General features: G+C 37.5%; 1 protein-coding gene across 3 annotated transcripts; it reads right to left on the bottom strand.

Annotated features, from left to right (window-relative positions):
- Window positions 1-942: 942 nt before the first annotated feature.
- Window positions 943-12,238, bottom strand: LOC311302158 (cytochrome P450 2J4). 3 transcript variants are annotated; one of them, XM_084427806.1, is made up of 11 exons: window positions 12,179-12,238; window positions 10,268-10,317; window positions 9,221-9,423; window positions 8,982-9,144; window positions 8,228-8,377; window positions 7,938-8,098; window positions 6,479-6,655; window positions 6,117-6,255; window positions 5,843-6,030; window positions 3,163-3,304; window positions 943-2,261 (listed from the first exon to the last, which is right to left on the bottom strand). In XM_084427806.1, the coding sequence occupies exons 3-11, from the start codon at window positions 9,416-9,418 to the stop codon at window positions 2,086-2,088; spliced, it is 1,494 nt and encodes a 497-aa protein (XP_084283932.1). In that variant the 5' UTR covers window positions 9,419-9,423; window positions 10,268-10,317; window positions 12,179-12,238; the 3' UTR covers window positions 943-2,085. The 3 variants fall into 3 exon arrangements, with proteins under 3 accessions (XP_084283932.1, XP_084283933.1, XP_084283931.1); XM_084427807.1 differs by lacking the exon at window positions 12,179-12,238 and adding an exon at window positions 10,427-10,451; XM_084427805.1 differs by lacking the exon at window positions 12,179-12,238 and having other exon boundaries at window positions 10,268-10,614.
- Between the last annotated feature and the right edge of the window lie 478 nt (window positions 12,239-12,716).

Below are 12,716 nucleotides of genomic sequence, written 5' to 3'. Positions count from 1 at the left end.
GGACTCATCCTGTGACTCAGCATATGTATGAATGAACGGTGTATAAATAACCGTGCAGTGCAGCCTTTTAAACTTGCCGCGGCAGTGACAAGCGCCTCTCTCTGCTCTGCTCCTCCGCTTCTGCTGGCTTCAGTCACGTGACGCTGGTTCTGAACGAAAACGCGTTGTGGAAACGCGTTGGCCTAGTACTTTTTGTCCCTCTCTGCTATTATAGTTTTTCAAGATGGCGGAACTACATGGAAGCCTCAGTGGACCTACCCGTCCCATGTATATAAAGATAATAAATTCTTAGTCTGATGGTCTGAGGTCTGAGGATTAGTCTGATCATTGGCATAGGTATTTGTACACCATTGAGGGCATATTTATTAATAAATATATTGATTTTAGATAATAAAATACCTAAAAAGCTACACATAGTCCCTTTTAAAAAAAAGAACAAACTAGCCAATCGCACAAATAAATGCAACTGGACAAAGATATGATGGAAATTAACATTGTTTTCAGGTACAGAGACTGTAATCAAATGTAAAATAAACACCACTTTATAAATAAAATATACATTATAAATATAGTTGCAAAAGTTATTCAGTCAATAACTGTGAGTTAATTTTCTCTTTGTCTTTTGTTTGATTAACATTAATGACACAAAGTGACAGCAGCCTAATAAACCAACCTAAAAGACCTGATGCACGGACCCATTAGTGTTACGCATGAGTTTTCCTTCTCAACTGTTGAGACATAATTAAGACATAATTAAGACATAACCGACTGTGTTTATGTGGATATTGTGACATTTTTGTGTGTATTTGTGCGTTCAAGTGCAAAAAGACGCGGAAGAGAACTCAGTTCAGTATTGGTGTGCGCGCAGCACAGGAAACAGCACACAGGTTTTCTTGCACTTGAATGGTTAAAAGTCATATTAAAATGCACACAGAGAAATCAATAAGAGGAATCAAAATTTTAATCTCATAACAAGTGTCCGATTTTAATTATACATAAAAGGTACCATCAACCAACCTGAAACTACCAAAATTACCTGCTTATTACAAGGCTACTTATCAAAATAATACACAGACGTAAAATAGTAATTTAAGTGGAGGTTATTTTATTGTCCAAAACAAGCGCAGAGTGCAAGAAGAGATGTGAAACTAGAGCAGCTGCGTAGGAATATGGTCAATATGGTGTAGAACGCAGTGATTCATTTCAATAGCAGTTTCTCAGCTGAGCAAAGAAGTTTTTAACCAATCTCCTGAGTCATAAATGCCATTTGATTAATGAAGACAGGAAAATGACGTCATGAGAAAAATGATGGCACCACAAGAATATACACAGACCCAAACCCTTCACGAGAAAATATCCTAAACCGTGACGGCAAAGACAGTCCAAGTCCAGCTTTTAATACACCTTATTTTTAAGAGCGGGTGCAGCCATTGGTAATCTAAATGTGTGAGGCTTCTGGTATAATTCACTTCCAGTTATTTTAGCTGTACAAAACAGCCCGTAATTCTGGTTGATATTGCAATATGGCATGTTATTTTAACTTGTTATCGTTATCAACACACTGGCTTGTAGCACAAATAGTTTTAGTTTACACTTTGTTATTGTTCTTCATCTCCCTATAGCGCTAATGAATCAGAAGTCTCACAAGTTCACAGAAAATACCTTTCTTCAGCATTGCAAAATTACGGAGCCCCTAAAGGGACAGGGGGATAGAAAAAAATATGAGATGGGAGGAAAAACTGCGTTTCATTTGCATTCTTTCACAAGCGTTTTGCATTCGCTCACAAAACTTTTGCATTCTAGGTGAGTGAAAGTTGCACCCTAAATAGCTTAATCTAAAAGCTTAACCTTTGTGATTATTTCATCGACTCTGACTGTGCAGCAAAGTCGACTGCCTTTGATTTCCAACACGTCTCCTATGTAGGATAAAAGTAGCCTGACTACTGACCTTGTGTATGAAATGAAAATAAAAATGACATATTCATAACTACATGTTTCACATGTTACCAGAGAAAGAAATGGTTATCTGTACTTCAATGTGCTTTAATGAGGCGATTCTTTATTTTAGGTTGCAATAGTGTCGCATTATCGAAGTAAAGCACGAATATGGAAAGGTTCAGGAGCAGAAGCGATGGCAACTGTTCTTTTGAGACTCAGCGTTTGTCCCTCAGGAGGCAGGAAGGTAAAACGCTGCATCAGAGACGTGAAGAAGAGGAAGAGCTCCATACCAGCGAGCTGCTCACCTGGACACATCCTCTTACCTGGAAATCATGGTCTGGATCAGTAAAGCTAAGGTAAATTTGATCAAATCTCATTTTAGTGTATATTAGTTTATATACACTACCATTCAAAAGTTTCGGGTCAGTAACTTTTTTTTTACATTTTATTCAGACATTCAATTTATCAAATATATCGGCCACCATATCGGTTTATTTTTAATGTTATCATTATCGGCCCGCTAAGAAAATTTGGCCGATATATTTAAGCCGATAAATAATGGATTATTTCCTTCAGCTGAGACACTTGGCACGGATGCGCACTGTTCGCCATGATGTTTTTTAATTGCTTGAAATATGATTGGAATCACTTCAAAAAATGGAAAATACACGTAAGTGCAACATGTGGGGCGCAAGTCTGTCATATCGGCTACATAAAATTATAATGAGAACATCATAATTGTGTGCTTGGGATATTTTAACGGTGAGACTTGTTTTTGTAATCAGGCTCTCAAAAATTATATAAAAATTTGGATGTAGATTTATCGGCCAATATATATCGGTTATCGGTAACGGCCAAAATCTTCATATCGGTGCATTCAAAATATTTCAGTTTTAAAGAAGTGCTGCTCTTATGAACTTTCTTTTAATCAAATAATCCTGAACATTTATCACAGTTTCCACAAAAATATTAAGCAGCACAACAAATTGATAAATGTTTTTTGAGCAGCAAATCAGCTTATTAGAATGATTTCTGAAGGATCATGTGTCCCATTTCTCAAGGATCAGACTGGAGTAATGATGCTGAAAAATCCGCTTTGATCACAGGAATAAATTACTAAATTATTAATAATTAAATTATTATTTTGATCAAATAAATGCAGCCTTGGTGAGAAGAGACTTCTTTTAGTTATAGTTTGTATATTGTAAATTCCTTATGACCTACCAATTGAATAGGGGATAAAATGTTCTCTCTTCAAAAATTTGCCATTTTCATCCAGAAAGTGTGCAGGATTGAATTCATTCGGAGTGCTGTACTCATTCTTATCCTGTAAGATTGGCTTCAGCATCGGCAGCACCATCACACCCTGTCATAGAACAAAACATAAGAAATTAAGAACATTATAAACATTAAACAAATTGTTTGTTTACTGAAATAGAATCATGTTATCAGTACAATATATTGTTTTTTAAAATAAATCTGAACTTTTACCAAATTTAACCCCAATTTTAAAAAGTTACTCTGAGGTCTTTAAAGGGCAAAAATATCTGTAGCAAAAAAAAAAAAAAAAAAAAAAGACAAAAATTTGAAGCTTGAGTGCAGTGTCATATTTTTCCCCATTAGATCCCAGCAAAGCTTTATATACACAGTGCTGGGATTTATAGGCCAAACCTGAGAGAATGAGTTTAAATAAATAAATAAATAAAAATAAATATAAATATATTATATATATATATATATATATATATATATATATATATATATATATATAAATATAAATACATTTTTAATTTTTAAGCTTTGCCAACAGTCTATTAACAAAGACTGCATCACTTTATAGCTAAATGGCCCTGGGATTAAAAATGACAGTTTTAATGGGTTTCAATGGGGACATTGTTGTCCTTTAGGTCCTAAGTGTACCTATTTTGTGTTACCAGTGTAAAATATATTTATGAAAGGAAATGAGGGTGAAATATTAAAATTCCAATAAAAATATACACTTCTGCCAAAATGTATGCAGTTGGCAATTTGCATTTAAGGGGTGGTATAATGCCCTTTTCACAAGATGTAAAATAAGTCTTTGATGTCCCCAGAGTGTGTGTGTGTGAAGTTTTAGCTCAAAATACCCTACAGCTATTTTTATATAGCATGTTAAAATTGTCAATTTTGAGGGTGAGCAAAAACACACCGTTTTTGTGTCTGTTCCTTTAAATGCAAATGAGCTGCTGCTCCCGGCACAGAGGGCGGAGCTACAACAACTTGTGTCCTTTTACCTCACACACACATGCACTGAAAGTTTCAAAAACGTTCAGCCTTTTATGTTCAAACCGGAGTCAGACAAAGATGGAGACTCAAGAAGAAGTGACAACATGTAGAAGCAACAGGACATTTCTGAATGGTTAGTTGATGAATTTATGTAGCTTATGTGTAGTTATCTTCTAGTCATTGATTAGCATATTCTGTCATGATAATCTATAAATCGTGTTCAGGGGGCGGGGTTTATGTACATTCTAGGGTTGGTGATGTCACTAACCCGGGAGGAATGTCGTGTAGTCCCTATCAGCCGTTTGTTGTAGTCCTTAAAAAGTGATTTCTTTAAAAGGAAATATCTGCCTTTGCTTTGAACGCATTGTAACTTTACAGATGTTGTTTATGCTCAAACAGCAACATTACACACTAGCTAAAGTTAGAAAAGTGAAATCATAATCAACCACCCCTTTAACACAGGCAAAATTATGTGAAAAAGACAAATCTCCTTAAAGGAGAAGTTCACTTTCAAAAAAACTTTTGCTGATAATTTACTCACCCCCATGTCATCCAAGATGTCCATGTCTTTCTTTCTTCAGTCGCAAAGAAATTAAGGTTTTTGATGAAAACATTCCAGGATTTCCCCCCATGTAATGGATTCTATTGGGACCCAAACGGTAGAAGGTCCAAATGACAGTTTAAGTGCAGCTTCAAAGGGCTTTAAACGATACCAGATGATGAATAAGGGTCTTATCTAGCGAAACGATCGGTCATTTCCAAAATAAATAAAAAAGTTTAAGTTTTATAAGCACAAATGTTCGCCTTGCTCTGTTCTGTGATGCGCGTTCGTGACGTCACGTAATACGCAATTACGTTGAAAAGGTCACGCTTGAAAAATTTCTGTCCTGAAGAAAATGTTCTTTTTGGCTTTTTAATATTAAAACACCCAGGATACGCACACGAAATGGGCATTTTAAACGATAAACTGACACAAATACATTTGAAAATGTGTATATGGTCCTCCTCCTGCACATTTGTAAACACGTCAAGCGTGACCTTTTCAACGTAATTGCGTATTACGTGACGTCACGAACGCGCATCACAGAACAGAGCAAGGCGAGCGTTTGTGCTTATAAAACTTAAACTTTTTTATTTATTTTGGAAATGACCGATCGTTTCGCTAGATAAGACCCTTATTCATCGCCTGGTATCGTTTAAAGCCCTTTGAAGCTGCACTTAAACTGTCATTTGGACCTTCTACCGTTTGGGTCCCAATAGAATCCATTACATGGGGGGAAATCCTGGAATGTTTTCATCAAAAACCTTAATTTCTTTGCGACTGAAGAAAGAAAGACATGGACATCTTGGATGACATGGGGGTGAGTAAATTATCAGCAAAAGTTTTTTTGAAAGTGAACTTCTCCTTTAAGGACGCACAAGGGTTAACTCAAAGAAACAAAGGATATATTCTCGTTTCTACCATAATCGTGGAATTTGTGGCAATTAAAAGCCTGTACAGTACAGTAGTGCAGAAGCTAATAAAAGAGAAAGCAATCAAATAAAATAAACACACTTTCTTGCAAAACTTGGGGGGAAAAAACTTTTTATTCTTATTTTTGATTTTGAAATATGCAACAAACAGTATTTTTTAACTTACCTTGGGAATGAGGCATCCAGCTACTGTGGTGTCTCTGCTGGCAACTCTCGGTGGAATAAAGGCAAGAACATTTGCGAACCTCTGAATTTCATGGATCACAGCGTAGGTGTACGGCAGATGTGTCCTGTCTTCCATCGACGGCTGACGTGTCTGTCCAATCACCTGATCGATCTCAGACTGGACTCTCTCTATGGAGAGTGAACATGCAGAGTATGTGGACACACACACATACACATTTAACTAACAAGTAGGTCATAGGAGCGGAGCGGCCCACCTTGCACATCTGGATACTTGGCCATGTAGAGTAAAGCCCAGCTGAGTGATTTAGCCGTGCTTTCTGTTCCGGCTCCAAACAGATCCAACACACAGTGTATCAGGTTCTCCTCTGTGAACTCTGCCTCACTGTCCTGACACTGGGACAGGATTCAACCATGAACAGAAAGAGGGGTTAAAAAGAGATGGCTAGAGCGCTTCTAAAAATAGGTAAATGGAAAGTAAAAATATGGGATGTGATTTGTGCACAAATGTATCCTTTGAGTTCACTTGAAATGTATGAATTATCAGTGTACAAACACTCTAAATCAGAAGAGAAGATTCCCTGAAATCACTATGCCCGGATCTTCTAAAACCGGTTACCTTCTCAATTTCATCCAGATAACAGTCGATGTAGTCTCTGGGACTGGAAGGGTTTCTGTCCTCTTTGTGCTTCTTGATTTCCTCCTGAAAAAAGAGCTTCAGCTTGGAAAGGTTGGCAAATGTAGTCTGGTGCTTTCCTGGCAGCAAGGACATCACGGCGGGAAACGTGTTATACAGCTGTTGAGGGACAAATACATTTGGTCATCAGTATTTCATCAATCTTTGCAGTAGATCACACATTTTAGTGCATGTACTGAAAATACCTGACCAGAAAAAAAAACATCGACCATTGATCTCGCTTCGTAGTCAACATAAAATCAAAATAAGAATTTTTTTTTTTATATATTGTACATGTTCCTGGTCTTTACTAATAACAATTTAGACATTCATCATACTTGGGTAAACTCCTATAAATAAACTACAACAAATCGAATTTGTGTCCCCTTTTGCTAAAGCTAAAGCAAAAAGGGGGGGGGGGGGGGGGGGGGGGGAATCCATATTTAACATTTCTATGATTTAAAAAAAAAAAAATATATATATATATCTCAATTAGTTACACTGGTCAGAAAATAGAAACCAGATTTATGATGTTAAAGTGCCCCCATGATACTTTTTAGAATATTACTATTCATGTAGAGTGTAATACAGCTGTTTGTGAATGTAAAAGGTCTGCAAAGTTTCAAAGATCAAAGTGCATATAAATGGAGTTATTGTCTCCTAAAAGAAAGAACCGATTCTGAACTGCTGAAACGAGTTGTCAGTAATTCCAGTCTTAATTCCTGTTTCATACCCAAGTAACAATGTAACAAATTTGCTTAATGTCTTCATTGGCTGTCTGTGAACAACATCTACTTTGACCCTCAAACACTGTAGTTGTAGCGGAGACTGGAAGAGTTTGGTTTGTGTGTCGACACGTTGAGAAGACGCTGTTTTCTGCACTGCGAAAGCAAATTCACTTTGCAGCACTTCCAAAGCATGAGGACTTGCGCTGGAATTGATAAAGTAAAATCAACGGCATCGTTACTGTTCGTATCACTGTGTATCAAGCGCTGAGGAAGATCAGAGCTGAAATTTAGATATGATATAGACGTTTGGTTTCTGACATACGCTGTAAGTGGTCGACCAATCACAACAGACTAGGCCATCTGACCAATCAGAGCAGAGTAGACCAATCACAGCAGACTGGGTCATCTGACCAATCAGAGCAAAGGAGGCTCTCAGAAAGGAGGGGTTTAGAAAGACTGAATCCTTTATCGAACAGATTCAGACACTGTGAGAAAATAGCTAATGCTGCAATGGATAGCATGAGAAAATAAAGTGTTTTTGACCTTGGATGCATGTAAACCTATTCTAGGAGGCTTAAAAACAAAATTAGGAGATTTTAAAATAGCACTTTTGTGAAAAAGGTATAATATAGTAAATATTATATAATATAAATATAGTAAATTTGGTCTCATACCCGGCCCCAGATATTGATGGGAAGCTTGAAGGTGTCATCTGAATACTGCAACAGCTCATGAAAACGATGGTTGTCATACTCAAACTTGTAGCCAAAAACCAGGCTGCATATTATATTGCCCACCGCGTAGTTCAAGATGTGATGAGGGTTGAATGGCAAACCTTAGAAAGCAAAAGAGAGGAAGAATGGTTACGGCTGCAAACCGTACTTTCAAATCTTCGCCTGTAGAGAGCAGTATGTACTTGTAGTCTGTTCAGATGTATGAATTCAGGCAGAAATGGTGCTCTGACCTTGTTTGGTTTGAAAAGAACTACAGACAAAGAGACACTCCTGCAGGATGGAGTTTTCTAGTGTTTTCTTGCCCACACCAAAATACTTCAGCGTTGCCAGAGCAAAACGCCTCTGATGACGCCACATGTGCCCACCGGAGAAGATCAGACCTACATACAAACGGATAAAGAGAGCAAAATCTATGATTGCTAAAGTGTATTCCATTGAGGCTATGTAAACACAATTTTTACAAGTGTAAGTGGTAACAGCTATTTTTTAAGGTGGCCTGCGAATTTGCTGCTGGTTCTAATAGTTGCTCTACCTGATCCTTCAAATTGTTGCCACGTAAATGTGGGCAGTCATGTTTTAACAAATGTGGTTTCCTTCCATGCATTACTGAGTGAACATTTTGCATCATATAGTTCAAATATATGGTCACGCGGGAGTTTTGAGTTCTGAAACTAAGTTTTCATAGTAAATGAATGAACTTCCTTATTTCAAGAGAGACAGGAAAATTCAATTTCTCACGTTACATTAAATCCAGGATCACTGTAACGATCTACAGAATGTCATGAACAGTTCTGCATATTTTCAATGACAAAGCTATATTCTAGGCTAGCCATAATAATAAAAGGTGAATTACAAGATGTTTCACAAAAAGATGAATTGGTGAGCAGTTTATGATTGATAACAGACTTAATGTTTTTGAACATTTTAACGTGTAAATGGTGTCACTCATAGTGATGTGTGCGGTGTTCTTTTAGCTGTTTTTACCTTTCCCTTTACAGATTTTGTCATTCACAGGGAAGTACGGCCGGTCTGTGAAGATGTCCGCCTGTTCCACAAATGCCTCTTTGAAAGTCTCGTATCCAGTGAGCAGTATGCAAGGTTTGTTTCCCAGATAAAATGTGCTCACATCTCCATACCTCTCAGCAATCTGATCAACATGTCAACTTGTAAATGTACACAACTCATTTAATAAACATATTGTATGCATCTGAGAAAAGACATACCTTCGGAAAAACCTCCATAGGATCACTAAAGCCTATACTCATTACGTTTCCAAACAAGGGCAGAGGGAAGGGTCCTGGCGGCATGTTCTTTGACTGAACATCTCGCAGGTGTTTCACCAACAGCAGAACACACAGAAATATCAGGAGTCCCTGAAAATCCATCCACTGACCCATCAGCTGTGACAACACTGACGCCATGTTTACTGAGACCAGAGAGATTTTGCACACATTAATGGTCTTTATAAGTAGCCTATTCTTCAACTGTAAGACCACGTAGGTCACAATAAATGTATGAAAATCGTTGCATTACATACATATAAAAAAATCAAAGCAAATTTCTGTCTGCGCTCAAAATGCTGCAGGTGCTTTTCTCAAAGCTATCAATGATTGGTCAAACCGATTTTTAAAGGGATAGTTCACCCAAAATTTTAAACTCTGTTACTCATGTCGTTCCAAACCCGTAAGACTTTCGTTCATCTCCAGAACCCAAATGAAGATCTTTTGTTGAAATCTGAGAGCTCTCTCCATTGTTGACAGCTAACTACTTTGATGCTTCAAAAAGTTAATGAAGATCGTAAAACTAATCCATGAATTGAGCGGAATTCATATTCTGAAGAGACTCGATCGCTAATATGATGAACAGATTACATTTTATTCACATAAACATTCATCAACTCACACATCACTTGTGGTAAAACTGGAAGCTGTCTGTCAACTGACAGAAAGGGAAGCTCAGACTTTATTAAAAAGAAAAATCTTCATTTGTGTTCTGAAGATGAACGAAAGTCTTACAGGTTTTAACGACATGAGGGTGAGTAATTCATAACATTTTTTTTTTTTTTTGAGTGAACTATCACTTTAAGTGATTTTTAGACGACGTAGGCTAATCAATTCTCCTCAGATTCACACCATAGACAGTATAAGAAGGTTCACACTAGTGAAGTTCATCATTTGCTAGGCACACTCACAAAAGTTGCAGTGTTACACTGCACACTAGGCTACTGCAAACTAAAGAATTGCGGCCGAAGGGAACAAGGTTGTACTTACCAAGAGATCACAGCGTGTCCTAATTTGTTTTCCAACTTTCATCAATAAACCTAAAGAAAACACCACAATGTAAGCTATACTGTAGATGCTCTGCAGTGTCAGTGTAGCCTCAGCCTGCCTAACGACGTTCATACCGAAACTTCAACACATCTCACTCACATTCAAGCCCTGATTCACAGTTGTCGCGTTCGTAACTATAATAATAGAATGCTCTAAAGTTTCCCGTGGAATTTACATATGGCAATTGTAAATACATACATACAAAAAAATAAAATAAAATAAAATATTGATGACTAGTTTTATTTTTTATACAAAAACTGGTCTAAATAGTCACCATGCTGCTAACTGATGCAGGTCCGGACTCTTGTTTTGACTCTTATCTTCATTGTCTTTTGTATTATTCTGTTATCTCATCAACTTATATAACGTGTGCATTGCTCGGACATGCATCTCTTGCATCAGGGAGAGGGTGAGGGAAATAGTCCGTACAAAGTTCGAACCGCAGGTTATTGCTTGGTGGGCATCTTATTATAGCAAAACTTGATATTGTAGCTTTTTGAGCTAATAAAAAAATACACGGAGGCAGGATTGCAGTGTGAGAAGAACAACAGTGGTTTTTTTTTTTATTAAACTTAATGCGTCTGAAACCGCGCATCTACCAGGCCCCCCAAACTATCATGAACTCCATCTTAAAGGGGACGTGTCAAATATGCATGCGTGTCGGTGATGTGTGAATAATGTCAGTAGATCAGTGATGTGTGAGCTTGTATCTGCCCCTACAATATACAACAACAACAAAAATATGTATTCAAAATAAACAAACATACGTAATAAGCATATCAGCAGTATTTTTAGATAACGCTACTATAAAGCAATCAGAGTGTGAATTTACTGCATCTGCCAATTAGATGTTACACAAGGTTTGTCACGTTCATTTGAGATAACCAAAGCAGCAGCAAACCCGTTCGAGAATAAGAATCGGACGCTTCATCGACATTATTATAACTTTAGTAAATGCATATCTAAAAAAAAAAAACAGTTTGTTAACTGTTAAGACTGGTCCAATGGGTTAAGTTGCTGACTGTTAAAGTTTTGATGCATGTGTGTGGGCTTTGATCTACTTTGTGTTATCTTCCATAATCTTTTTGTCTTAATTGATATACAATGTGTGCAATTAGCGTATTGACCCATAAAGTCTTTGAACTCAAACATGGAAAACAGATGGGAGACAGCACATAGTACAAAGGTTGTATAGGACCTTCATGATTTCCCTTTACAAACCCTTTTTTTTGCATCATCATCATACTTACTAAAGTAGCCTACTAACATATAAAACTACTCAAATAGCAGAAATAACAATATTCATTCATTCATTTTTTTCCTGGGTAGGTTGCCAGGTCTTTCCCCAATCCTCCCTCCCTCTCTCTCTCACACTCACACACACACAATTTAGCATCTCCAATTCACCTATACTGCATGTTTTTGGATTGTGCGGGGAAACCAGAGCACCCGGAGGAAACCAATGCAGTCACCGGGCCCACCGTGGTCAGTAGCCGTGATTATGCTAAGTAAGACGTGTGCCTGGATCGACATCTTCTGCTGATCCTGGACCAGTATTCTTGTCCAAAAACATAGTCCTAACCCAGTCCCTACTACTAAACGATCCATAACTTATCCCTAAAATCAGAGGGAATTGATGGATGAATAACACTAATGTAGAAACACCTAAGCCTAGTTATAAGCCTAAACTTGACATTAACTGTAAATATCCCTCCAAGTCTGATTGGTTGATTGGAATGTTGTTCCAGGATTAACAAGGAGGGTGATCCAGGAACACGTTTTACTTGGTGAAATCACGTTCACCGAAATCACATTCACCATATATAAACATAGGCAAAAATGTAATTTTACCTTGAGTGCTTTGAGCAGTGGCTGCTGGATGAAGATGTTGCCAATGAGAAAGCGGTCAGTGTGTGTCTCTTGGTTGCTTCAGACATTTATGGACTGTGGAGGAATTTCACCTCACCTACAAAACTGAGCACCATGTCTTATGACGCACTGAAAACACTGCTTCTGGCGCATTGCTGACCACACAGTGATAGTGGAAAGGTTGTGGTTTCAGGGCAATTCAATGAATTTTCAAAGAGAGGGGGAAGGGGGTTCAGAATGACTCAAATTAGAAAATAATCGCACATGTGATCGTTCTTTCATGAGCACCAGCACAGGTGTCCTAGATTCACAACATAAACAGAGTCTTGTTTTTCAGTACAAGATGGGGGGAAAAAAACAACTGTAAATTATAAAATCTACAGGATATTTAACAAAAGTATGCAATAACAGGTTGGTCTGGGGTTAAGGAGAACTAAATATTAAGCTAAATGTATCTTGAGCATCAAATCATCATATTAGAATGCTTTCTGGAGGATCAGGTGACACTGAAGACTGGAGT

This window comes from Rutilus rutilus (assembly GCF_951802725.1).
Source record: "Rutilus rutilus genome assembly, chromosome: 13".
NCBI classification, from domain to species: Eukaryota; Metazoa; Chordata; class Actinopteri; order Cypriniformes; family Leuciscidae; genus Rutilus; species Rutilus rutilus.
The sequence above is the reverse complement of the archived record's forward strand: the minus strand, read 5'-3'. Positions and strand labels throughout refer to the sequence as shown.